Below are 25,845 nucleotides of genomic sequence, written 5' to 3' on the forward strand. Positions count from 1 at the left end.
GGGTCATTAAAGGGGCACTCAAGGTTTGCCTGCTGGGCTTTTGATGCAGTTGTTGAGCCAAGGGCAAAGAGGTTGCAAGTTCTAATGAGAGAAGTTGAGCAAGTCCCACCTTCTCTGTCCTCAATGTGTTGCTGTCATAGCCTGATCTCCACTGATCCAGCAAGATTTCTGCACAATTTATTTGGTGGGAGTACGATCCATTGACCCACAGAGAAAAGCAGCTGTAGCCTATTAAAGACATTGCAACATAGGAAGCAGGTAAGTCTATTTTACCAAGGTTTATATTTTAATTGCATGGGGCCAGATTCTTAGTTCCATTGTAGATCAGTGCCTGTTTACACCAGCAGAGGATCTGGCTCATTGACTCTCCCTGATTTAGTAAAATAGGGCTTGAAGCGCATTGACTCCAGATTTACATTGATGTACATGAGTCAGATCCTCAGTTCGTGTAAAGCAGCACTGAAGTTAGTGGAACTATGTTGATTTAAACCAGCAGAGCAAATAGCTCATTGAATCTCCCTGATTTGGTAAAATAGGGGCTTGAAGGGGAGTGACTCCAGATTTACTCTTGTGTAGATAGGCCAGGTGGTGTAAATCAGCATAGCCTCATGTCTTTCATTGATAGCTGAGTTCAATTCTATACCCTGCCCCTCAGCACTATGGATACATGGAAACTCCTGCTGAACTATGTGGAATTCCAAAATGTTGGCCATCTACACAACAAGATTTGCTCCACAGTGCAAAATACATCAAGGTTGGAAAACTCAGATTTAAGGGCATATTTTACCTGGCTCTCCCTTGACATGCTTTCTCCGAAATTCCTCTTAAAATCGTTTTCTTTTTGCATTAAGTCCTCCAAACCAAGGGGAACTTTGCCTAACTAAAGAAATGAAACGCAACAAAAGATAAACTGAAAGTGCAACAGAACCCCGAACAATCTACTTCTTGACATGGAGCTCAGCTAGGCACAGCATTCCCAACCAAACCATTCCTCGGGCTTCTGGGATTCACAATCAACTTGGAATTGTCTAGTAGCCAAAAGAAACGGTGGATTAGTTGCGCACGGAATGACCTAGAATTTTTGCATCTGGTTTAATTGCGTCAATATTCTGATCAGCTGCTTATTTAATCAGCAGATCCTTAATGCAGCCAAATCAACCACTCGGTTATAGGAATTCACTTTGAGCTATTACTAGATCCATTGCAACTCTTTCTGTCTTTCCAGAGTAGATTGCGTCTGACAAGACTGGGAGTGGATGTCTAAGCAAACACAAAGCTGTGCGCATCTGTGAGTAAACAGCAGTTGCATTCCTCTATTTACATCTGCACATTGTTTTGGGTGTGCATCTATTTCACAAAACAAGCACATTCAAGGTGTCGGAGTCTTCTGGTCTGGGGCAACATGACTTTTGCAGAACTTTTAGAGCAGGTCGGCAGTATGGGCCGTTTCCAAATTATCCATGTTATGTTACTGGTCCTGCCAATATTACTGATGGCCAGCCACAACATCCTGCAGAACTTTACCGCTGCTACCCCTGGGCACCACTGCCATATTGCCATTGTTGCTAACTACACTTGTGATGACAACTTTACTGACGTCCTATATTGCCAGGAGCTCCTCAGGATCTCCATCCCCGTGGATGGGAACCAGCAGCCGGAGAAGTGTCTCCGATTCATCTCCGCCCAGTGGCAGCTCCTAGACCCAAATGCCACAACAACCAATGGGACTGAAATGGACACGGAGCCCTGTATGGATGGATGGATATATGACAAGAGTGTTTTCACCTCCACCATCATCACCGAGGTAAGAAAGATTCTCCTGGCAATGACTGGCTAGTGACTATGCTGAACCAGATTGCTATCTGGTGACCACGAGCATAGTTTCACTGAAATCAACAGAGCTACAATGATATCCGCCAGATAAGGATCTGAACTAGTATTGTGGTAGTATCTGGACACCCCAGATCCCGCCATGTTGGGTGCTGCACAGATCCTGACCAAGATCAGGGCCACATTTTGCTAGGTTCTTCACAAACCTTGTCAGAGTTTGGGGCCCCCATTCTCACTATGACCAAGTTCGCTGGACTTGTCTCCCTCATGCTTTCTCACTGAGATGGTGTTTTCTCTCCCACTTGCAGTGGGATCTGGTGTGTGGCTCACGGACATTGAAACAGATGGCTCAGTCGATCTATATGGCCGGAGTCCTGGTGGGAGCGATTGTGTTTGGAAGTCTCTCTGACAAGTAAGATGCCTGTCTGTCACTTCACTTAGGTAGGGTGCAGGAGCTGAATGACCGGGGGGGGAGGGCGGGAGTAATGGCCCAGTTCTAACAGCTTCCAGCTGTCTTTACCAGCACTTATAATCAGAGAGGAAAAGTGGCCCAGTGGTTAGGGCACTCACATAGAACTTGGGAAAACCTGGGTTCAAGCCCCTACTCTGCCACAGACTTCCTGTGTGACCTTGTGCAAGTCCCTTACTTTCTTTGGGTCTGAGTTCTCCATCTGTACAATGGGGTTTGTAGTGCTGCCCTACCACAGAGATGGGGGTCATACTGTTTCCCCCAGAGTGATAACTCAGCGCTCTAGCCACAAGCCTATCCTGCCTGTTAGCAGATAGCCTTGGTTTTCTCTGCCACAGGTTTGGACGGAAGTCACTCTTGATCTGGTCCTGTCTGCAAATGGCCATCACCGGCTCTTGCGCTGCTTTCTCATCTAACTTTACCATGTACTGCGTTTTCCGCTTCCTGACTGGAATGGCTCTGTCGGGGATCAACCTCAACTGTGTGTCCCTCTGTAAGTACCAACTCAAGCAAGTAGCAAGTCTTTTGGGGTCTTCCAGGATGTTTCCATTAAGAGGAGAAGTTGATGATGGAGCCAGGTATTTCTCTGGTGCAATCCTGGTTATTTACAATGTCTTGTTTCCCTGTTCGCAGGAGGAAACAAACAGCAGGAGGCAGTTACTTTGCTCACTATACCAACCTTTTTTCAGCCAGCACTCTGCCCAAAAAGCGCTCCTTCCTAGTGTTTTCTCAGGGTCACACTACCAGGACTTCTCTGGCTGTATCTCAGGCTTCTTTGTACCTTCCGTTATTGCTGCTTTTCTCACAAAGACACACACAGCTGCACCAGTCCATGCTCCAGCCCCTGTGTTTGCTATATCACTGTCCAAGGAACCCCCATGGGCCACATGACTCAGCATCTGCTCAAGCCTTGACATGTGCCTGTGTTTTGGGTAGTGGCTCCTATTGTTTCAGCTATCTGGGTCCATAAAGGAGCTTGATTGTTTCTTACTTTTATCCTGAATGAAAAGTGGCAGTTAGGCCCACCAGCTCCAACCCCCCAGCATAACAGTATCTTCCTACATTAAGATAAAGAGGATGCTGAGGAGAATGAGCATTACAAAATAATGCATGTGACAGAAACGCTAGATGAGGCGGTATTCACCCCTCAAACAGCTTCTAGTCTGACCAGCAGGGTGGCCACGCCTCAGAGACCCAGTCATGGGTCAGGATCCCATTGTGCTAGAGTCCCTTTAAACACAGAACTAAAAGACAGTCCCACCTGCAAAGAGCTTGAGTCTACAGCTGGGTGATATTTCTGAGCTGAAACTTTTTTCCATAAAACATTTCACGAATTTGTGTTGGTTTAGCCACATTGTTCATGTCGAAAACAAATCAGAAAAAGTTGAAACTTTTTAATGTTTTTGGTTCAAAATGACTTCTCATTTCAAAATTTCCTTGAATTTAAAATGTTGACAGTCAAAACAAAACAGTTAATTTAACCCAAAATGAAACCTTTTTCAGCTCTTTGATTTGCCCAAAATTAAAAAAAAAAAATTCTGGTTGGCCCAAAATGAATTGTTTACTATTGTTGGGTTTTTTTCCTTTTTGAAGCTGCCACCAAAACAAAAAATCCATTGTTCTTCCTACTCTGCTTAAGTTCCACTTAAAAATCAGGCCATTTGTTTGGGGTGGATTTAGGTGCCCAGGTGGTTTTGAAAGCTCGGACTGGTGTTCTCTGGACTTTGACTCTCTTCCCCCTTTTATCTCCTCACCCAGCTGTGGAGTGGACCCCCACCAAACTCCGGGCAGCAGTTGGCATGGTGACAGGATATAGCTACAGCATCGGGCAGTTCATTCTGGCTGGGCTAGCCTATGTCATCCCGGATTGGCGCTGGCTGCAGCTGGCTGTTTCGGTGCCCTATTTCTTCTTCTTCTTCTATGGCTGGTAGGTGTCATTCTCACTTGTAAACCTTGCCAGCATGGGGACCTCCCTGTTATCCCTTGTGGGGACCGAGGGGTTCTGGACGGTATCCAGACTGCAAGCTCTCGGACGCCAGGTGTGTCTCTCACTGAATGTCTGTCCAGCACTTGGCACAGTGGGGGTCCCAATCTAAGGTGGCACTGATTGTTATTTTTCATATTATGGTGGCATCTAGAGGCCTCATCTGAGGTCAGGGTCCCATTGCGCGACAGACACACACTGAGAGAGAGGCCCTGTCCTAAAGAGCGCACAGTCTAAATAGAAAAAGGAAGGGTTATTATTCACATTTTACAGACTGGGGAGCTGATACACAGAAATATGGAGTGACTTGCCCAAAGTCACATGGGGCACCTGTGGTAGGAGCAGGAAAAAGAACCCAGGTTTCCCAAGCGAGTGTCCTGCTCACAAGACCATTATTATTATGGTAGCCCCTACAGACCAGGGCTAGGAGCTGTACAGACACTGTTCCTGCCCAGACACGCTTACAGATGCAACAGATGATCTTTGGGCAGAGAACCACCTGGGAAGTAATTTGCCAAAGGTCACAAGACAGGCAGTGCTACAGCCAAGAAGAGAACCCAGCTGTCCTGCCTCCTAATGCTGTACCCTATCCATTAGGCTACACTGCTTCTCAACTTGCTCCTTTAGCCTAAACATTGCATCTATTCTAATCACATAGAGACAGAGGAGTTTTGAAATGTGCCCTGAACTTAGGGTGACAAAATAGCAAGTGTGAAAAATTGGGACACTTTTTTTCAGGGGGGAGGGAGGAGAGTATACACCTCTACCCCGATATAACACTGTCCTCGGGAGCCGAAAAATCTTACCGCGTTATAGGTGAAACCGCGTTATATTGAACTTGCTTTGATCCGCCAGAGTGCGCAGCCCCGCCCCTGCGGAGGGCTGCTTTACCGCATTAGATCTGAATGTGTGTTATATTGGGTCGCATTATATCGGGGTAAAGGTGTAGTTGCGTATATAAGACAAAGCCCCTAATATCGGGACATTTGGTCACCCTACCTGAACTGCAACAGACTCTTTCTGTATCATACGTAGGTTGGGAGCCCCGGGTGTCCTGAGTCTTTTCAATAGGTTTGGTGTTTCTTACGGTGAAAAGGACCCTGTTGTAATGAACATACAGGCAATTCTTTATTAAGCTGCTGGACAAACACAGCCCTGGGGTTCCCCTAGGTTCTCCACCCTGAACTTCCTGGTGTCACCACATGGGGTCATCATAAGCCCTACCCTGCACTAAGGCCAATGGGAGGGAAGCTGGCTACCATGTGCCCTTCTGGTTCCAAACAGGTGGTTCACAGAGTCGGCCCGCTGGCTTGCAACAGCCGGCAAACTGAACCAGGCATTAAAGGAGTTGCAGAAAGTGGCACGAATAAATGGGCGAAAGGAAGAAGGGGACAAACTCAGCGTAGAGGTGAGGAATTGAATGGGCTAAAAGGGAAGGCTGTAATACATGGAGTTTATGTGCGTGCCTCTCACCCTGTGATTGCCAGAGAGAGGACTGACACACACAAACACACCATAGAGCGAATTCACACACCCTTCTCCAGAGAGGGAACACACGCGCGTGCGCACACACACACACACACACACACACACACGCAAAGATGGAAAGAGCTGGGCAAATAATGGATTTTTTCGGTTACTGGCAATTCCAAAAAATTGTTTCAGGTCAAACTGAAAACAATTTTTTTCAACGTTTTTGGCAAATCAAAAGGGAAAATATTCAGTTCGGGCCAAATTTTCACTCATCGTGAAATGACACTTTTTTATTTTGAGCATTTTTAACATTTACAAAAAATATTTATATAAAATTAAAGGAAATTTCAAAACAAAAATTTGCTTCAAATAAAAAAAATCAAAACATTTCATTTAAAAAATGTCAAAATAAAACATTTCAATTTGGAGGGGTTTTTTTTAATTTTCCAAAACAATTTGGTAAAATTGACACAAATTTGTAATTTGTTTTGATATCATCAAATCTGCATTTTTCACTGAAAAAAGTTTCAACCAAAACATTTTGTCCAGTTCTAGACAGGGACACATGAACGCTTGGTGCCAAGAGGGTAATAAATATACAGTCTCCAAGCCCAGAAATCAGGTCCCAGAGTCCAGCTATAGCTGTTGTAAAACAATAGCAATAAAGAATCCAAATAAAACATATCCAGGCCTTAACAACTCCAGTAAAAGAGACAGCCAGGCATGCTGACAGGGTGATCCCCTTAGAAATCTACCACATGGATTGCTGTCTGGAAATGTAGGTTGCTAAGGGGGATGTTGGAATGGGAATTCTAGCATCTGAACCTCTAAAGGTGCTGAGAAACCTCATAGGATGCGCTCTTCCGATCCGTGGGAGGCATTCAGTGCCTCGCACAATGCCCTAAACAAGGAGCCCTGTGCTATGAGTTGAAATAGGCCCACTGGAGTTTGCACTTCCTGCTCTATGCCTCTTCCCTCAGCTACCTGCATCTCCCAGTGGTAGCCAGGGGTACTGCAGCCTGAAGACTGGCTCCACCAGTGATGGCAGCTCCAGACCCCGGGTGTTTACATGGATAGCAAGAATACCCCAAGTTATAACCGTAAGGATTTAAATAACCAAGGGTTTGGGGAAGCTATAAACTCTCCTGTGTCTCTTCCGCACAGGACTTGAGAGCCAGCCTGCAAAAAGAAATGTCCTCAGCCAAATCCACCCACACAGCTGCCGATCTGGTGCGCACACCGTCTGTACGCAGGATATCCTGGTGCCTGTGCTTCGTATGGTAGGTGGGTTCATTCAGATGCAGAGGGAGGAAAGGAGGGTGGAAGGGCAGAAGATAAACCAGGGGCTTTTGTTATGATGGTACGACCAGCTGAGATCCAAATGCTGTTGTGCTTGGTGCTGTACAGTAGGACGAGACAGGGCCAGGCCCTACCTTCAAGAGTTTACAATCTAAATAGACTAGAGGTAGGATTATTACAGAAGGGGAACTGAAGCACAGAGACACTAAGTGACTTGCCGAAAGTCATACAAGGAAGTCTGTCACAGAGGGGAATTGAACCGAGGTCTCCCAAGTCCCAGGCTACAGAGCGTTTTACAGCACTCCCAGTGGCAACAGCAGTACTGCACCCTGCAGACTATTTCCATTGTACCATGCATTTTTGTGCCGCCAATGACAGGTTCTCCACCAGCTTTGCCTATTATGGGCTGGCCATGGATCTGCAGAATTTTGGGGTCAGTATTTACCTCATCCAAGTGGTATACGGAGCAGTCGACATCCCTGCAAAGCTGATTGGTTTCTTCATGATCAGTTTCATTGGCCGGAGAGTCACCCAGGCTTCTGCTCTCATCCTAGCAGGGCTTGCGATCCTGGCCAACATATTTGTGCCACAAGGTGAGGCCCTGGTGCACTATCGATCTGCATGCTCTGGTTTTAATCAGCATATATTAGCATGTATATACATTTAGCATATATATAATTTAATTAGCATATATATGCAAGATACAGCAAGAGTGATGTTACAAGAATGATCTATAAAAGCGATGTCTGTATATTAAAGGTGGTTGAAAATGTTTTCATCCAAACTGTTTTTCAACTGAAAATTGGGGGGTTGGCTAAATTAAGTTTTATGTGAAAAGCATCAGCTTCACACCGAAATTTTCAGTTTTTCAATAAAAAAAATGAACATGCATGGCACCTCCCCCACCCTGCAAATTTTAATTCTGAAATGCTGGGGTCCCTAGCCAGACTACATCTCCCATAATGCCATGGAGCTGCCATGACTCACCACTTCCCCTCTCTTTGCTTCCCTGCACTGGTCCCTTCTTCTCTATCGTATCAAATATAAGCTACTTGTCTTCACTCTCAAGACCCTTCATGACCTATCCCCCCACCTGCCCTACAGCTCTCATTCAGTATTAAAAGATTGACTCCAATCAGTCCATGATATCAGCTTCTAACACCCACTTGTTACATGTTCAAACAAGCACCTTTGTGCTTTCCCCCATGCTGCCCCTCATGTTTGGGAAAAGTTCCCCGTAAGCATCAGCAAAATTAACAGAATCCTCCTTCAAAACCCTCCTTAAAACTCCCTCTGCCCTGAAGCCTACAAAAAACTTGACAATGGTTAGGCTGCTGGTGTGCTGAAACTACAGCCTATCATGCTGACCAATAGTGTCTCATTGTTTCCTTGTGCTACCCCATAGTGAACCAAGGGTCACCCAATAAAATCAATAGGCAGCAGATTTAAAACAAACACAAGGCAGGACTTCTTCACACAACACACAGTCAACCTGTGGAACTCATTACCAGGGGATGTTGTGAAGGCCAAAACTATAACGGAGTTCAAAATAGAATTAGGTAAGTTCATGGAGGACAGGTCCATCAATGGCTATTAGCCAAGATGGTCAGGGACACAATCCCATGTTCTGCGTGTCCTAAGCCTCTAACTGCCAGAAGTTGGGAGTGGATGACAGGGGATGGATCACTCGATAATTGCCCTGGTCTGTTCATTCCCTCTGAAACATCAGGCATTGGCCACGGTCAGCAGACAGGATACTGGGCTAGATGGACCATTGGTCTGACCCAGTATGGCCGTTCTAATGTATTTATCTGTCTGTATCCATGTCATCACTTGTCTTATACTTAGCTTGCCAGCTCTTTGGGACAGGGACTGTCTCTTTCCTGACCCATGACTGCGGCTCCCAGGCACTATGATAATACAAATAATAAATAATATGGGGAGGCCATGGTGCATCTTGGAGATATAATCTGACCATGACAAAACAGGACAACAATTAATTTTCAGTAAGAAAGACATTTTTCTTGGAAATTACTTTTTGACCCAAAAAAATTCAACCTGTTGTAATTACTGACTCTTTTTACAGAGTCTGGGGGGGAAACTCGAGGACAGAGAGATTAAGGACTGCGTTTGCAGGCCTCCACTGTGCAAAGAGCTGAGCCCCAGCAGCACCTGCTGATGTCATCCTTTCCCTCCCCCTAGATCTGCAGACCCTGCGCACTCTTCTGGCTGTGTTTGGAAAAGGTTGCCTGGCTGCCTCATTCAACTGTGCCTTCCTCTATACGGGAGAGCTCTACCCCACGGTGATTAGGTACGTAGACGCAAACGCCCCTTAAGGAGTCCTACCTGGGCTGCTGGGCTGTGTTGCTGTTTTCACCCTGCATGATTAACCTCAAGGAGATGGCAATGACAGAATGACAGCAAGAGCTCTGGTCAGCTGAGCCACTGGGTTTCCTACAGCTGTTAGGAGATGCAAATCCAAACGAATCTGCTGGATAATGAATCAGGATACCTTGTTCTACTGCTTTCTGACAGGACACTGCAGGCAGGCAGGTTAGAGATTACATTAGATATGCAAGTTGTGAATAAACAACATGGAGATTGTAGCTCAGAAAAGGCAAACCCAGCTGAAGGCCGGTTCCCAGACCCTGATTGTTCTCTCTCCACGGCAGACAGACCGGAATGGGGTTTGCGAACACCCTGGCTCGGGTGGGCGGCATAGTGGCCCCGCTTGTGCAAATGACCAGTGAGTACTTGCCGTCCCTGCCGCTGATCATCTATGGAACTGCCCCTATTGTATCCGGCATCGCCACCTGCTTCCTCCCTGAGACCCGTAACATGCCATTGCCGGACACCATAGAAGACGTCGAGAGGCAGTGAGTAATTTCTGCAACCATTCCGCACAGCTAGTGGAGAGGAAGTACGGCCACTGGCTAGCACAATGGGCTGGGGCTCAGAGAGCTGGGTTCTATTTCTAGCTCCATCAGCCTGAGCTTAGGCAAGCCCCTTCCCCTCTCTACGCCTGTTTCCCCTCACACCCTTGGTCTAGTTAGATTTTAAGCTCTTCAGGGTCTGTCTCTTAGTATGAGTCTGTGCAGCACCCGGCACAACAGAGCCCTGACCTCACCAGGGTCTGTGCAGCATCCGGCACAATGGGGCCCTGATCTCAGTGAGTATGTGTGTAATCAGGTGGTGTCAGTGGGCGGGGTTCCGTTTTCAATGGGATCCTTCAAAAAATGTAAACACCAGCTTGAGCCCCAACCCAGAAACCTGGAAAACTGTATACACCACCCTTGATAGGTAAAAAGAACAGGAGTACTTGTGGCACCTTACACACTAACAAATTTATTTGAGCATAAGCTTTCGTGGGCTACAGCCCACTTCATCGGATGCATGCAGTGGAAAATACAGTAGGAAGATATATATATACACACACACAGAGAACATGAAACAATGGGTGTTACCATACACACTCTAACGAGAGTGATCAGTTAAGGTGAGCTATTACCAGCAGGAGAAAAAAAAACTTTTTGTAGTGGTAATCAAAATCAAATGTGCCAGCAATGTCCCTCTGCCATGTACATTGGCCAAACCAGACAGTCTCTAAAAGAATAAATAGACACAAATCAGACGTCAAGAATTATAACATTCAAAAACCAGTCAGAGAACACTTCAATCTCCTTGGTCACTCGATTACAGACCTAAAAGTCGCAATATTACAACAAAAAAACTTCAAAAACAGACTCCAACGAGAGACTGCTGAATTGGAATTAATTTGCAAAATGGACACCATTAAATTACGCTTGAATAAAGACTGGGAGTGGATGGGTCATTACACAAAGTAAAACTATTTCCCCATGCTTATTTTCCCCCCTACTGTTCCTCACACCTTCTTGTCAACTGCTGCAAATGGACCATTTTGATTACCACTACAAAAAGTTTTTTTCTCTCCTGCTGGTAATAGCTCACCTTAACTGATCACTCTCATTAGAGTGTGTATGGTAACACCCATTGTTTCATGTTCTCTGTGTGTGTATATATATATCTTCCTACTGTATTTTTCACTGCATGCATCCGATGAAGTGGGCTGTAGCCCACGAAAGCTTATGCTCAAATAAATTTGTTAGTCTCTAAGGTGCCACAAGTTCTCCTGTTCTTTTTGCGAATACAGACTAACACGGCTGCTACTCTGAAACTTGATAGGTAAGACTTCCCCACTTGCAAACACTGAGTGTAGGGGTTAACAAAAAAAGCTTTATGAGGGTGGGGGAAGGGGACAACAGAACTAACTTGAGAAAGCCAGAAATTAATAAATCCACACCGTTAGGTAAGACTCTCCCCCCCACGCACACCCCGGGTATTTTGGCAGTAATCCCAGCCTCAGGCCTCCTTTCACAGCTGTGAGTGGCTCAGACATTCCAGCCACTTCCCTTCTCAGCCGTCATCAATCACGGTTTGCTGCCCAGGGCTGGTGGAGTCCACGAATTCTGGCTGTGCTGCCTGGGCTGCTCGCCCCCGGACCCAGCTCACGTGATTTCAGCTCTGCTTGCTAGGCAGAGAGGTCTGCACCAGAGTCCCTGAGATACACACTGCTGCTCTGTACAGCTTCAGCCCAAGCCCTGTCAGCATCAACCCACTGCCTCAGCTCAGCTCAGCTCTGGCCTCTGTGCCTGAAAGGCGCCTCATCTCTGCTCCCCAGCACTGCTCTATACACCGTCTCAACACCAGTTTAGCTCAGCCCACAGCTAGCAGGACCCCTTCTTTTCGCATGAGGCTCCCTTACCCAACGGTGCCCGCCTGTTGTGTCGGTCAGGGTGACCCCCTCACCCAGCATGTTGGTGCTGTTCACTTGTCCGTTCATTTCCCAGCAGGGTCAAACAGCATTTTATTGCCGCCAAACTCAAAACTTAACTATATTTTAACCCAAATGCCCCAAATTAGCACAGAACTGAAATGCGAATGAGGCCTGGCCGATTCGATCATTTCTCTTTCCTCATCAACAGATGCTGGCAGAGACCTCCCATCCCATGGTGCCCCTGTCCATCTGGAGCTCTTAAGCAGCTCTGGACTACTCTTCTTCCTGTTCACAAACAGGTGTTAACAGTGAGCTCCCTCCTCCCTAGGGCTTCAGGCCACAAGGATTACATGCATAACACCCGGCACAGGGGGCCACAATCTCAGTCGGGGACTGTGCAGCACCTGACACAATGGGGCTCTGATCTCACTCGGGGTCTGTGCAGCACCTGACACAATGGGGCTCTGATCTCACTTGGGGTCTGTGCAGCACCTGACACAATGGGGCTCTGATCTCAATCAGGATCTGTGGAGCCCTGATCTTAGTTGGTGTCTTCAGGCACTACCATAATGCAAAGTATGGGCCATAGAGAGGGAAAGTGACGTGCCCAAAGTCACCCAGTGAGTTAGTGGCAGGGCTGGGATTGCCATCTGTTCTTACTCCCTCATCCTGTTCTTTAGATCAGTGCTTCTCAATGTTTTCTATATCAGGACTCTGCAGCTGGCATCTAGCCTGGACTGGAGCTGGTTGTGAATTTTCCAAAGAAACCTTTTTTTTGGTTGGAAAATGCCAATTTGTCAAAAACAAAACTGTTTAAGGGAAAGTGTCAGTGTTGGTGAATTGCAAAACATTTTTTTAAAAGAATTTTTTCAACATTTTCAAAACAAAAATAAAGTGGTTTTCTGGTTTGAAACACTTTCCGCTCAGAAATTTAAGCTAACGGTAAGAAAAACAAGTTAAATAAGTAATTCATCAACATCAAAACAAAATGTTTCAAATTTATTGAAATGAAACATTTTAATTGCTTCAAAATGAATTGTTTTCAGCTTCTTTATTTATGATAATTTTTGAGGTTTTGACTTTTCATCCCAGTTGGGGACAGGAAAAATTTTCAAAACTCAAGAATATTCATAGGACACGACACTCATTTCCCTGCCCCCACCCGAGCCAAGACCCTGACTCCTACATGGGAAGGAGAAGGTGATCTTGACCCATTGACACCTGTTCTTTGCTCTCCTGGGGGCCACAACCCCAGGGCCTCTAGGCTGAGTCCATGATGCATTATGGGTGGGGGGGAGAAGAGGTAAAAGGGGGATAGTGTAATTCACAGAGCTATTGGGAGGTTTAGCTAATCCCTTTTTATAGAGTCATGACTTGCTGTGATGAAAAGATTAAAAGAAATGCAGCGTTGATATATAGTCACGTGGTCTCTTCTTATTCCCTTATAGGAGAAGGTCCAGAGTGATTACAGATGTAGGACGGAAAGACAAGTTTCCGCTGAAAGCCTCCAGATTGGAACCACTCAAGGAAATCATTTAAGAAGAGAAACTAAACAGACTTTAGGTCTTGATACCAATTAGATTAAAATCAAACACCCTCATGTTTTACCGGCTAGGGTCAGAGATTGCTTCTGTGGAAGGCGTATTCATGAGACATCATGTCAGCCTTTTGTATCCACTTTCAGCAAAGCGAATAAAGTCAACTGTGCCTCCAAAAGGTACAAGCCATAGCTGCTAACATGAGGCGGCAGTTTAAGACTGGACACAGCATTGGGCTGGGAGTCAGACAACCTGGATTCTGATCCTGGCTCAACTACTGACATTGGACTTGTGTCTATTGCTCTTCCCACAGCAAAACCAGTGTGAACAAACCGCACTGGTCCAGTTGGGTCCCAAATAACTGTGTCTATTTAATAGGGTTAGCCAGAAACCAGGAATTCTGTTTAGCACAATCATGTCAGAGGTTTCATATCAGAACAAAACCAAGACCTTTTAAAACGTTTCATGAAAACAGAGAGCTCCATCCCAGAAGAGCCAATAGCTCAGGCAAAGTAGCAACCTAAACCTTGTTCTTCTGCACCCCAACCAAGTTCCCTAACAACCAGGCTAGCAAGTCAGTGCTTCTCACTCTCTACAGGGACTTGATCCTGACTCCTCATGACAGGTGAGTACCCTGGCCATCGGGCTTTTCTGGGGTGGGCCTCGCTCACTCTCTCATTTTGATCAGCAATTCTATCCTGGACCTGAGAAACCCTCCCGACAAAACTTTGGTAGAAACCAAAAAGTTTTGGTTTTGACAAATTGGCAATTTCCCACAGAAAATTCTCACCCAGCTCTTCTCTTTAGTACATGAAGTCATTCAAAGCCTAGCTACTTAGATACCATTGCTCTGAGTGGCTTTGAAAATACAGAACCCAGCGAAAGCCTTTAGAGGGATCACAGACTAGTTAATTCTGCCCTATTCCTGTATACTACACTCTGCAAGTCACTTCCCCACTCCATGCCTCAGTTTCCCCTCCCACACTTTGTCTATTTAGATTACAGGATTTTCAGGGCAGGGACAGCACCCTACACAGTGGGATTGTGACGTCTTATTGTTACTGAAATATGCATAAAAACATACCTGTTTAGAGGAGGTTCTGCACAAAGGAGTTCTGAGTATGGTAGAAACACGTTACAGTCCAGGGCCGTGCTGCCATGCAATGAGAGAGCTTATCAAACAGTAGTTCATGTATCTCACAGACTCAAGTTTCCCAGGCTGACAATTTGCATCAGACCCATAGGGAAAGGCAGGGGAAGAACAAATGCGGGTCCAAAAAGGAAGTGCTTAGCCTGGTCCACAATCAAGCCACACCCACAAATAATCCCCACCCTCTTGAGATATAGATGTCACTCAAAGTCAAGGTGACCATGTTTTCAATACCTTCAGCCAGGGCTTTTTCATGGCGATGTTATTTTAGAGTCATACGTGAGACAAAGTTATTCATATTAGAGGAGGGCTCAAAGGCCCTAACAAGAAGGGCCCCATTGGTTACACATACACATAGCTAGGGCCAGCCTTTGCCCCAGAGAGCTCACAATCTAAACAGACAACGGGTGGGAGGGGAAACAAAGGTACAGAAAGAGGAAGTGACTCACCCAAGGTCACACACCAGGCCAATGGCAGAGCTGGGACTATAACCTAGGTGAGTGCCTTATTCACTAGACCACATTGCTTCTAAAAAACGCCCTTTAAAAAAATACCTGTGCTGGCATCATTGCTAGAGTGGGTCAGAAATGGGGGTGGTTCCAGGGGAAAATTTTGATATTTGGGGGAAACGCAGGGAATTGAACCCACAACTCCCAGGGGAACAGCACAACCACTTTACTCACATGTCAACTGCATCCCAAATGCTTGTCCCACTGCACTATTAGTATCATAACAACGTGAGGCCCCAGTCAGAGATCAGGGCCCCACTGCACTAGGAATGTGGAATAAATGAGACATTCCTTGCTACAAAGAACTTACAGTCTTAGCATAGGACAAGAGACAACAACGGCTTCCACCAAAGAACATGCTACAGGCAGGGCTGGTGCTACCATTAAGGCAAACTAGGCGGTTGCCTAGGGCGTCAAGATTTGGGGGCGCCAAAAAGCGGTGCCCCCAATTTTTTTTTTTTTACAGCGTTCCTCCCCGAGCGTGCGGTCGCCGCTCCTCTTCTCCCGCCTCCCAGGCTTGACGTGCCAATCAGCAGTTTGGCGCCACAAGCCTGGGAGGAGAATTAGAGCGGGAGCGGCATGCTCGGGGAGGAGGTGGAGCAGAGGTGAGCTGGTGTGGGGAGATGTCGCACAGCTCCCGGGCCGGGGTGGGGGGGGAGGAGCTGCTGCGGGGGTGCCTCAGGGCGGGGGGGGAGCTGCCGCAGGGCTCCCCACCTCAGCTCACCTCTGCTACGCCCCCTTCCTGAGCACGCCAACACTGCTCCACTTCTCCCGCCTCCCAGGCTTGCGGCGCCAATCAGCTGTTTGGCACCACAAGCCTGGGAGGGGAGGAGAATTAGAGTGGGGGCGGCGTGCTCGGGGAAGAGGCGGCACAGAGGTGAGCTGGGGTGGGGAGCTGCCACACAGCTACCTGGGGAGGGGAGCTGCCATGGGGGGGGCGCCTTAGGGCGGGGGGGACGCCTCAGGGCGGGGAGCTGCCGCAGGACTGGGGGGGGAGGAGCGCAAGGTGGAAGTTTCGCCTAGAGCGTGAAACTTCCTTGCACCGGCCCTGGCTACTGGGCAGGAAAAATGGCAGGTGTTTCAGTTGCAGCTCTGGATTGGACCTTTGGGGGGGTCAATTCCTGCCTCCCCAAAGACGCTGTGTGTGACCTCGGACAAGTCACAGAGGGTAGCAAAAGCTCATAAGTTGCATAGGAAGTTAAGTCCCGTTTCCAGATGTGACTCAAACACTTACGAGCCTGAGTCCCCGTGACTTCCATAGAGACTTGAGCTCTTGAGTGCCTAATTCCCTTTTGAAAATGAGACTAAATGATTTAAGTCACTTGAAATGCTGAGGGGAGCAACTCCGAGATACCTTTAAAACTCTGGGCCTTAGTACCCCAGTTTCTTCATCTGGAAAAGAGGGTTAATAAACCTTCCTTTGTCTATTTACATTGTGAGTTCTTCAGACCAAGGGCTGTCTCTTACCAAGTGTGCCCGGCACAATGGGACCCTGATCTCAGTTAGGGTCTGTGTAGCACCCAGCATGGCAGGGCCTGCATCTCAGACAGGGCCGGCTTTAGCAAGTGTGGGGCCGATCCGTACTCACCCGGCGGCGCTCCAGGTCTGCGGCGGCACTTCGGCAGCGGGTCCTTCACTCGCTCCGGGTCTTCGGCGGCACTCAAGGACCCGCCGCTGAAATGCCACCGACGACCCGGAGCGAGTGAAGGACCCGTCGCCGAAATGCCGCCGAAGACCCAAAGTGCCACCAGGTGAGTAAAAATTAAAAAGGCGCTGATGCGGGGCCCGATTCCAGGGAATCGGGCAAATCGGCCTAAAGCCGGCCCTGATCTCAGATAGTATCAGCTGGTTTCTGGCAGCATCTGGCATAACAAGGCCTTGATCTTGGTCAGGGTCTTTGCAGCACATGGCACAATGGGGCCCTGACCTCAGTCAAAATCTAGCACAATGGAGCGCGATATCTGTCAGGTCTTTGCAGTGCCCAGCACCTGCAAGGGCCCCACTCTTGGTCAGGGTCCGCGAAGTGCCTGGCACAATGGGGTCTTTAGGCACTGCTGTACTACAAATCATAATTACACAAGGAGATGGTAAGAGTAAGACAATCATGCTTAGGAAAAAACACTGCATTCACAGCACACCAACTCCCCGGCAATTACTCCAATGGTGAATTTTGTCCCAGATACCAACATCTCTTGTGGATAACTGACTACATCAAAGGATATCTACTTGCTGGACTGGCTTTTACTCTCTCCTGATGTTGTTACCCAGGACTATTACTATTATTCTTCAGTACTGTGTGTATTATAGTAGTACCTAGAAGACACAACCAAGATCAGGATTGCAACATTATTTATTATTTGTATTTATTTCTATTGTGGTAGGGCTGAGGAGCATCAGCAACAGACCAGGAGCCCATTATGTTATGCACTAGACCAGTGGTTTTCAAACTGCGGGTCGTGACCCAGTACAGGGTCGCGGAATGTAAGGCACTGGGTTGTGGCAGCTCTGGTCAGCACTGCCGACTGGGCCATTAAAAGTCCCATCAGCGGTACAGCCCGGCTAAGGCAGGCTAGTGCCTATCTGTTCTGACACCGTGCTGCGCCCTGGAAGCGGCCAGCAGCAGGTCCGGCTCCTAGGCAGGGGGGCCACGGGGCTCTGCGTGCTGCCCCCGCCCCAAGCACCGGCTCCACACTCCCATTGGCTGGGAACCAGCCAATGGGAGCTGGAGGGGGTGCCTGCGGGCAAGAGCCATGCGGAGCTGCTTGCACGCCTCCGCCTAGGAGCCGGACCTGCTGCTGGCCGCTTCCAGGGCACAGCGCGGTCCACGGTGCCAGGAGAGGCAAGAAGCCTGCCTTAACATCCCCGCTGCACCGCTGACCAGGAATCACACGAGGTAAGCCCGCACCCCAACCCTGTGCCCCAATCCCCTGCCCCAGCCCTGAGCCCCCCCAACCTACTTCCTGTACCCCAAACCCCTCATCCCTGGCCCCACCCCACAGCCTGCACCCACAGCCCAGAGCCCTGATCCCCTCCCGCACCCTGAACCCCTCATTCCCAGCCCCACCCCACAGCCCTCACCCCTGCACCCAAACCTTCTGCCCCAGGCCTGAGCCCCTCCACACCCCAAACCCTCGTCCCCAGCTCTGTTGGGTCGCGGGCATCAACAATTTTCTTCAACTGGGTCGCCAAAAAAAAAAGTTTTAAAACCATTGCATTAGACAAACACAGAACAAAGAGATGGTTCCTGCTCCAAAGAGCTTCCAATCTAAGAGCAGACAAACAATGAGGCAGCCCCGTCACAGTTTAAACAGATAATGAAAAGAAGTGAATTGCCCAGCAGCAGAACCAGGGATAGAAGCCAGGTCTGCTTTCCCTAAGCCAGCACTCCAGGCACTTCCTTAACCTTTTCCCCCAGCCATTCTCGTCGTCCTCCCCTCTCTCCCATGGATTTATGCACTGTTTCTACCCTGTCTTTATCCAGCAATTTGCCTCCACATGGACCCCAGCTCTCCTCCGTCACCAGCCAGCTTCGATGAAGTGCATACGGAGTTAGAGCCTCAGCTGACATAAACCTAGTGTCTTCAGTGGAGCCATGTTGATTTACTCCAGCTCAGGATTTGGTCCCATGAGTCATCTTTTCAGCACCCAGCACAATGGGGGCCCAGATCTTGGTCAGGGTCTGTGCAGTGCCTGTCAGAATGGGCCCATCTCAGTTGGGGTCTGTGCAGTGCCTGATACAATGGAACAATGGTCTGAGTTGGAGCCTCTAACTGTAATGCCAATAATTAACCAGTGCAAAGCAGGCTTGGTGCCCTTGTGTACTGGAGGCCTAATACCTTCCAAACACTGCCCTTTGTCCCACATTTACTGAATCAGTAGATTTTGTCTCCCTTTCCCTTCAAGCTAATCCTTCAAACCCAGAGTAGAACCTTAACCCAAGTAAGATGATTATGGCTTACATAACCCACACAAGCACCCATTTAACCCAATCAGTTTCCTAAGGCTAAATATATTACTCCCTCCCCCTCCCCCCCATTACCACCACTACACATGCACAGTTTCCAGCATCCCAAAACGAAACAGTCCAACTGAGGTGATCCAAGTTCACACCACAGGTTGCTCAGATCTTCTTCCAACAGACTGGGATCCCCGCTGAGACCCCAGATCTTGGGGTGGATGCCAGATTGATAGCAGTTTCAACGTTATAGGCAAGAATTTAGTGGGGTTGTGATAAAGGGAACTTTTTTCTGAGACAATGAGACTAAACTTTCCCATGCAGCCGTCCAAGTTTTGCTTTTCTCCTGTAGGAAGCGGCTGGCTATAGCTGTCGTGCTTTGACAGATCTCTAAAGAGAGCTGGAACTTTTGTAGGAGGTACTCTTTCCAAATGCAGCTCTGTTTTTGAAACTCATTTAAGTCCTCAGGAGGCGAGTTAACGGTGGATCTGTTCATCATGAGTTTTGCCGAACTCCTAGACAGCATTGGCGGCATGGGCCGCTTTCAAATCATCCATGTCGCTTTGCTTGTTATCCCTGTTTTAATGACAGCCTCTCATAACCTCCTGCAGAATTTTTCTGCTGCTGTCCCAGGACACCACTGCCAGATCCGTGTCACTGCCAACAGCACAGGTGGTACAAACATGACTCAAAGGCTGAGCACCAAAGATCTCTTGAGGATCTCCATCCCCATGGATGGGGACTGGGAGCCGGAGAAGTGTCGCCGGTTCATCACCACCCAGTGGCAGCTCCTAAATCCCAATGCCACCGTCACGAACGAGACAGAGATGGAAACAGAGCCATGCACGGATGGGTGGACCTACGACAAGAGCATCTTCACCAACACCATCATTATGGAGGTAAGGAAGGGCCTAAAGCACTCACCGTGCTCAGAGAAACCCTGCATTGCTTGGGTGTTATTGATCAATATTTACATCTGATTGCACAGGAGCAGGAGGAAGTGTGGTCCAGGCAGTGAACTGTGACTTGGGTTCAATTCCTGTCTCTGAACCATTCCTACTCTGTCACCTTAGGCAAATTACGGGATTTGCCCAACTGGATCAGACCCAAGGCCCATTCAGCCCAGTCTCCTGTTTTGGACAATGGCCAGCACCAGATGCTTCAGAGACAGGTGTAAGAACCCTGCAGTAACCCCATGTAAAATAACCTGTCCCATACATAGGTCTCATCCTGATCTTTAGTAGTTGGAAATCGACTCAAGCCCTGAAGTACCAGGTTTAATATCCCTCCCAGAAGCCTTGTTGTTGTTGTTGTTATGATTACTCTGGATGTTTTTGATATCCATATAAATGTCTAATCCCTCTTTCAATCTTGTTAACTTCTTCCCCTCAATGACTTCATGTGGCAGTGAGTTCCACAGGCTAATCCCACATCATGTGAAAAAGTGTATTTCCTCTCATCGGTTTTGAACTCCCATCTTTTAATGTCATTGAACATCCCCTTGTTATGAGACAGACAGGAAGAATAGATGCTCCTGATCTGCTGCCTCTCTCCCACCCATTGTTTTATAGACTTTTATCCTGTCCCCTCGAATTCATCTCCTTTGCAAGGAGTCCTTTCAATCTCTCTCCACAAGAGAGTTTCTCAAGCTCTTGGTCATTCTTGTTGTCCTTTTAGTTCTGCAATATCTTTTGTGAGATGGGGTGACTAGGTCTGCACCCAGCAATCTCTTCATCTCTCTGTCCCTCACATTCTCATATCGGTAAAACATGGATAATTCTTCCTTTCTCCCACCTGCGTCTATTTGGAATGTAAACCCTTAAGGGTGGAGGCTATCTTTTACTGTGTTTGCATGTTGCTGGAGCTTCTACCTGCTGCTAGAACAGAAAATAATAATGTTCTATATGATGAGTCACTGTAGGTCTCCATGCCTTCTGCTCCTATTATTTACGGACAATTTGTCCTGGGAAGGAACATTCAGATTGTCAAAGGTTACATTCTGGTAACTGTTTGCCAGATGGTAAGAAATGGCTGGAACTGGGTATAATAAAACTCAGCCCTTCCCATGATTCAAAGAGCTTTACAAACTTGCATCCATTGCTGTGAGCTAAGTGTGTAGTAGTATCATTAACTCCATTTTACAGATGGGGAAACTGAGGCACAGGGTGGTGACATGACTTGCCCAAGGTCACAATTGTGTCAACCATAGAGCTGGCTACAGAACCCAGGAGTCCTAGGCTTTCAGTCCTACTCCTGTAACCCCTAGAATCACACAAGCTGTCATAGAACCCAGGAATCCCAGTCCTAGTGCTCCAAGCACTAGAACATTCTCCTTCCAAGTGCCAGGAGCAGAACCCAGGAAACCTGATGCCCAGTCTCTGTTTAACCACTAGACCCCACTCTCCTCCCACCCCACTCTCCTCCACACCCAACAATCCTGCCTCCCACCCCCCCTGCTCTATCCTACTAGACCCCACTCCTCCACAAGCGCACAGACTAAAACCCAGGAGTCCTTATGCCCAGTCCTTCCTTTAACCAATACACGTAATTCCACAGATTGGAATTCTGACCCTCAATGCTTTGCTGTAACTACTAGGCCACACCATGCAGCTGCATAATAGTAAATACCCAATACTGAGATGGTCATTTATTTAAATATCCACCAGTCGTTAGATCACTCACACATGTGACCTCATACAAGCTGCGAGCCACCCCGTTAACAAATCCACTGACACAGCAAAGTACTGTTTGCTTGTTTAACTAATGCTGAGCTGCAGGACTGCACACAGAGAAAGTTCCCTGCCCTTGACAATTCTCAGATTGTTGGTTAGTTAAATATTTACTTGCAATTTTTTAAAAAGTATAAATACAAAGCAGGGATTAATTTTATTTTAAATGTAACCTTATTTACCAAATGCAATGGCCAAATCCTGGTGCCAATAAAATCATGATTGTTATTAAAATATCTGTAGTGCCTCGAGACCCCAACTAAGATCAGGGCCCCTATTGTGCCAGGTACTGCACAGACCCTGACTGAGATGGAGGCCCCCATTGTGCCAGGCACTGCAGAGACACAGTGAAAGAAACAGTCCCTACCCTGAAGAGCCAACAATCTAAACAGACAGTGGGTGGGAGGGGAAACAATTTACGCAAGATCACACAGCAGGTCAGCAGGAGAGCCTACACCAGAACCCAACTCTCCTGAGTCCCAGGCCAGCCCATTATCACTAGGCCACCTTTCCTCTGCTTCAAGGATTTCTGGTGCTCAAAGCTATTGGTGGGGCTGCAGAAGCAGAGGCAGCAGCCCTCGTGACCTCTTGCTCTATGCCTCCTCCTTTTGCTACCTGCAGCCTGAGACATTCCACCTCCCACTGGCAGCAAGCAGTACTGCACCCTGAAGTCCATCAACTGCCTAATACAGTCATTACAGAACTGCTGGGGATAATTCCCCTTAACCCAGGGGTTCTCAAACTGGGGGTCGGGACCCCTAAGGGGGTTGCGAGGTTATTATATGGGGGGTCATGAGCTGTCAGCCTCCACCCTAAACCCCACTTCGCCTCCAGCATTTATAATAGTGTTAAATATAAAAAAGTGTTTTTAATTTATAAGGGGAGGTGGTCGTACTCAGAGGTTTGCTGTGTGAAAGGGGTCATCAGTGCAAAAGTTTGAGAACCACTGGCTTAGCCCCTAGTGACCAGCCACCCCAGCTCTCCATTATATCTTTGTCTGCTAAGTTAAATACTCCCCCCCCATCCATAACATTGGCTGTTTCCTCCTGGTGTGGGTATGAGCAGCTTATGACAATGTCTTGACCCCCTTTCCTCTCCCGCCTGCAGTGGGACCTGGTGTGTAACCTGCGGACACTCGGACAGATGGCTCAGTCAATTTACATGGCTGGGGTGCTGGTGGGAGCGCTTGTGTTTGGAAGCTTAGCAGACAGGTGGGTCTTTGAAAGGCTCTTCCTTCTCCCCGCTCTGAGAGCAGCTGCAGGGGCACAGAAAGCAGCAGCCGTGAGGTGAATGGTATCTGCTGGGGCTAGGGGCAAAAGTCCTGGCAGTGAACTGAATAGTTAAATTTTGACTTCAGAGATGAGGTTTACCCATGGGCTAGAATAATCCCAGTCTAATAGCCTCGTGTGTCCAGATCCCCAGCTGGTGTAAATCAGCATCACTCCCCTGGAGTCAGTGGGGCCAGATTCCTCGCTGGTGTAAATTGGCACCACTCATTGGTGCCAACAAGCATTTTTCTATTGTATTCAATGGGCATTGGATGAGGCCCATTCATACCAGCTGAGGGTCTGACCCACGGCCTGGCAGTTGCTACATTTTCCTTTGCTTATGTTCATCCTCTTCCTTCTAGTTGCATTCCCTCTCCCTGCATGATTGTTTGCCCATTGAAGTCACAGGCACGACTCCCATTGATTTCAAGCTGCAGTAGCCCTTAGAAAGCAACTCCACTCAGTGCTTGCAGTTTACCCTTTCCCCTACACTGGAGATGGTGATCCACATCCCCTTGTAGTCATTGCATAGCCGCATTTAACTCATTTATAGCCTTGCCTTGTGGGTCAGTCCCTCCAGAGCCCTGGTCATTTGTGCTTGCTCTCCTCTGAGCACCTGGAACACACAGAGATTAGATTAGATAAAATAGATAATCTGTATCCACGTGCCCAGGACGGAATGCAGATTGCCAGGTGTGGTCGCATCAGTGCTGTCCCCACCTATCCACAGGGCTCTGCATATACAGGATTCTATCAGTCACCAGACCCCAGCACAGCTATTAACATGCCTTCCTGTGCCACAGGTTCGGGCGGAAGGCTCTCCTGAGCTGGTCTTACCTGCAGATGGCTGTCTCGGGCACCTGCACCGCCTTCTCGCCCAATTTCACCGCATACTGCATCTTCCGCTTCCTGGTCGGGATGGCCCTTTCTGGGATCATCCTCAACTGTATGTCACTGGGTAAGAGACCTTCTTCCACTGCTCCTTGTTTTTAGCCTGGGAAAATTCGACCTGGTTATAATTACCTGCATTACAGTTGCTCCTAGGAGACTCCAACACAATGTGCACGTTATTTCTGGTATTACAGTAGCACCTAGAAGCTCCATTCTGGTGTGTGCATAATTAGGAGTAGTAGTATTACAGTAGCACCTTGATGACCCAGTATAGTGTGCATATTAGTAATATTACAGGAGCACCTACAGGCCCTTACGAAGATCAGGGCCACATTACATTGGACAGGTTATTAGTACAGGTTATTAGTAGTATTACAATAGCACCCAGAGGCACTAAGTAAAATCAGGGGCTCATTACAGTGTGTGCAGTATTAATATTACAGTAACATCTAGCAGCCCTGAGATCTGGTCCCCATTGTGCAAGGCGCTGGATATCTACCTCCCCTGTGTCTGCTGCACAGAGGATATAACTCTGCTCTGGCCACAGAGCCCTGCTTAATGGACAGCCACCATCTTAGTGACTTGGGGCTGGGAATTGACCCAGAGAACCTCCAAGCTAATGAGTTCTTTAGCTCAGCCTATAGAGATCCATGCACGCAGCTCTAGGGTACATGTGCACATAGTGAGACTGACCCGGCCCCAGAGAGCTTATAATAGTCAAAGGAAGAATTATTGTCCCCATTTTATAAACGGAGGCTCAGAGGGGTTTGATTTTCCCACCATCACACAGGGATCCTGTGCTAGAGCCAGGAACCGAACCAAGCTCGAGTCCCCCTGAGAGGCCAACCTACCTCTCAAGCCCCAGCAGCCCTCATTAACTGGGAGAGCTGTGGAGCTGCTGTCCTACTTTTCATGACCCAGCCCAGCCAGAAGGCAAGACACACATCCCTGGTATGCAGTGTGAGTGATCTAACAATCCCCCACTTTTCTTTTAGCACCTGAGCTATCAATGGCAATGCAGATGAGGGGCTGGTATTTTTATCACCGTTTTCTCTATACCCGCTCAGAACAGATCACATTATAATTGCGTATCCTAGGACCCCGGTTATTATTATTCATATTGCAGTAGCACCTAGGAGCCCCACTCATGGACCAGCACCCCATTGTGCTAGGCGCTGCTCAAACACAGACCAAAAAGAGGGTTCCTAAGTAACCTACTTTTTTTCTTTTGGGATTCTCAATGTTCTTGTTTTCCAGGCAAATATCTGATTCCTCTTTTGAATGCTGCTAAGGTCTCAGCCTCAAGGTGAACTTATGACAGTGAGTTACACGGGCTAATGGTGCATTGTTATACAGAACTCCCAGCATTGCTTTGCAGCCACCCCTGCCCTCAAATGCCTGGTTTTCATTTTTGGATGCTGTTTTCCTGCTCTTGTTGGTTTTGATCTGGCCCCAGCATACAAATATTTATCCCTGCGTTTGCATGCATCACTTCTGCTTATATTCAGCCCGAGTCAGGAGGGTGTCTCAGAGGGAGCCCGGCATCAGCGGCGGCTCCAGGCACCAGCGCTCCAAGCGCGTGCCTGGGGCAGCAAGCTGCGGGGGGGCGCCCTGCTGGTCCTTGTGAGGGGCGGCAGCCTTCGACGGCATGCCTGCAGGAGGTCCACCGGTCCCGCGGATTTGGCGGCAATTCAGCAGCAGGTACACTGAATCCGCAGGACCGGCGGACCTCCCGCAGGCAAGCCGCCAAAGGCAGCCTGCCTGCCGTGCTTGGGGTAGCAAAAAAGCTAGAGCCGCCCCTGCCCGGCACTATAGCATCACTGGATTACAATAATAATACTTTGCAATTAAGGACATGTTAAAAAAAAGTTTGTTTTGGAATTGTGGGTGAGGGTTTGAGTCGGTTCTTTCTAATATTAACGGTTCTAAAACAGTAATTGTTATGGTAGCACCTA

General features: G+C 47.9%; 3 protein-coding genes across 12 annotated transcripts in view; 2 read left to right on the forward strand and 1 right to left on the reverse strand.

The window, feature by feature from the left end:
• Positions 1-13,566, forward strand: LOC101930964 (solute carrier family 22 member 6-B-like). 4 transcript variants are annotated; one of them, XM_065553011.1, is made up of 12 exons: positions 1-258; positions 1,226-1,288; positions 1,613-1,804; positions 2,139-2,242; positions 2,638-2,792; positions 4,058-4,226; positions 5,568-5,691; positions 6,921-7,036; positions 7,434-7,648; positions 9,258-9,366; positions 9,728-9,931; positions 13,299-13,566. In XM_065553011.1, the coding sequence occupies exons 3-12, from the start codon at positions 1,733-1,735 to the stop codon at positions 13,387-13,389; spliced, it is 1,359 nt and encodes a 452-aa protein (XP_065409083.1). In that variant the 5' UTR covers positions 1-258; positions 1,226-1,288; positions 1,613-1,732; the 3' UTR covers positions 13,390-13,566. The 4 variants fall into 4 exon arrangements, with proteins under 4 accessions (XP_065409083.1, XP_005307922.1, XP_065409082.1 ...); XM_005307865.5 differs by having other exon boundaries at positions 35-258; positions 1,231-1,804; XM_065553010.1 differs by lacking the exon at positions 1,226-1,288 and having other exon boundaries at positions 35-258.
• LOC101933753 (solute carrier family 22 member 6-A-like) overlaps positions 13,544-25,845 on the forward strand; it is a 25,874-nt gene continuing 13,572 nt past the window's right edge. For 5 of the 6 annotated variants that reach the window (XM_005307877.4, XM_008179678.4, XM_005307879.4 and 2 more), the window contains exons 1-3: positions 19,360-19,901; positions 22,839-22,942; positions 23,803-23,957. In XM_005307877.4, coding sequence (XP_005307934.2) covers positions 19,500-19,901; positions 22,839-22,942; positions 23,803-23,957 — 661 coding nt within the window. In that variant the 5' untranslated portion in view covers positions 19,360-19,499. Of the gene's footprint in view, positions 14,014-19,359; positions 19,902-22,838; positions 22,943-23,802; positions 23,958-25,845 lie in introns of those variants that run through there. The other variant, XM_042849701.2, reaches the window with a different exon arrangement.
• Positions 23,864-25,845, reverse strand: part of DPF2 (double PHD fingers 2) — a 118,508-nt gene continuing 116,526 nt past the window's right edge. The window contains exon 12 of one of the 2 annotated variants that reach the window (XM_065553016.1): positions 23,864-23,993. In XM_065553016.1, the coding sequence (XP_065409088.1) occupies positions 23,989-23,993 (5 nt within the window). In that variant the 3' untranslated portion in view covers positions 23,864-23,988. The remainder of the gene's footprint in view (positions 23,994-25,845) is intronic. The other variant, XM_065553017.1, reaches the window with a different exon arrangement.

This window comes from Chrysemys picta, chromosome 7, assembly GCF_011386835.1.
Source record: "Chrysemys picta bellii isolate R12L10 chromosome 7, ASM1138683v2, whole genome shotgun sequence".
Classification (NCBI taxonomy): domain Eukaryota; kingdom Metazoa; phylum Chordata; order Testudines; family Emydidae; genus Chrysemys; species Chrysemys picta.

What these genes read in the sequence shown, in the direction of transcription:
- LOC101930964 (XM_005307865.5), top strand. Translation starts at nt 1,403, where the DNA reads ATGACTTTTGCAGAACTTTTAGAGCAGGTCGGCAGTATGGGCCGTTTC. An exon ending in CCTCCACCATCATCACCGAG is followed by an intron (nt 1,805 to 2,138) that starts GTAAGAAAGATT and finishes TCCCACTTGCAG; the next exon opens with TGGGATCTGGTGTGTGGCTC. An exon ending in TTTGGAAGTCTCTCTGACAA is followed by an intron (nt 2,243 to 2,637) that starts GTAAGATGCCTG and finishes TCTCTGCCACAG; the next exon opens with GTTTGGACGGAAGTCACTCT.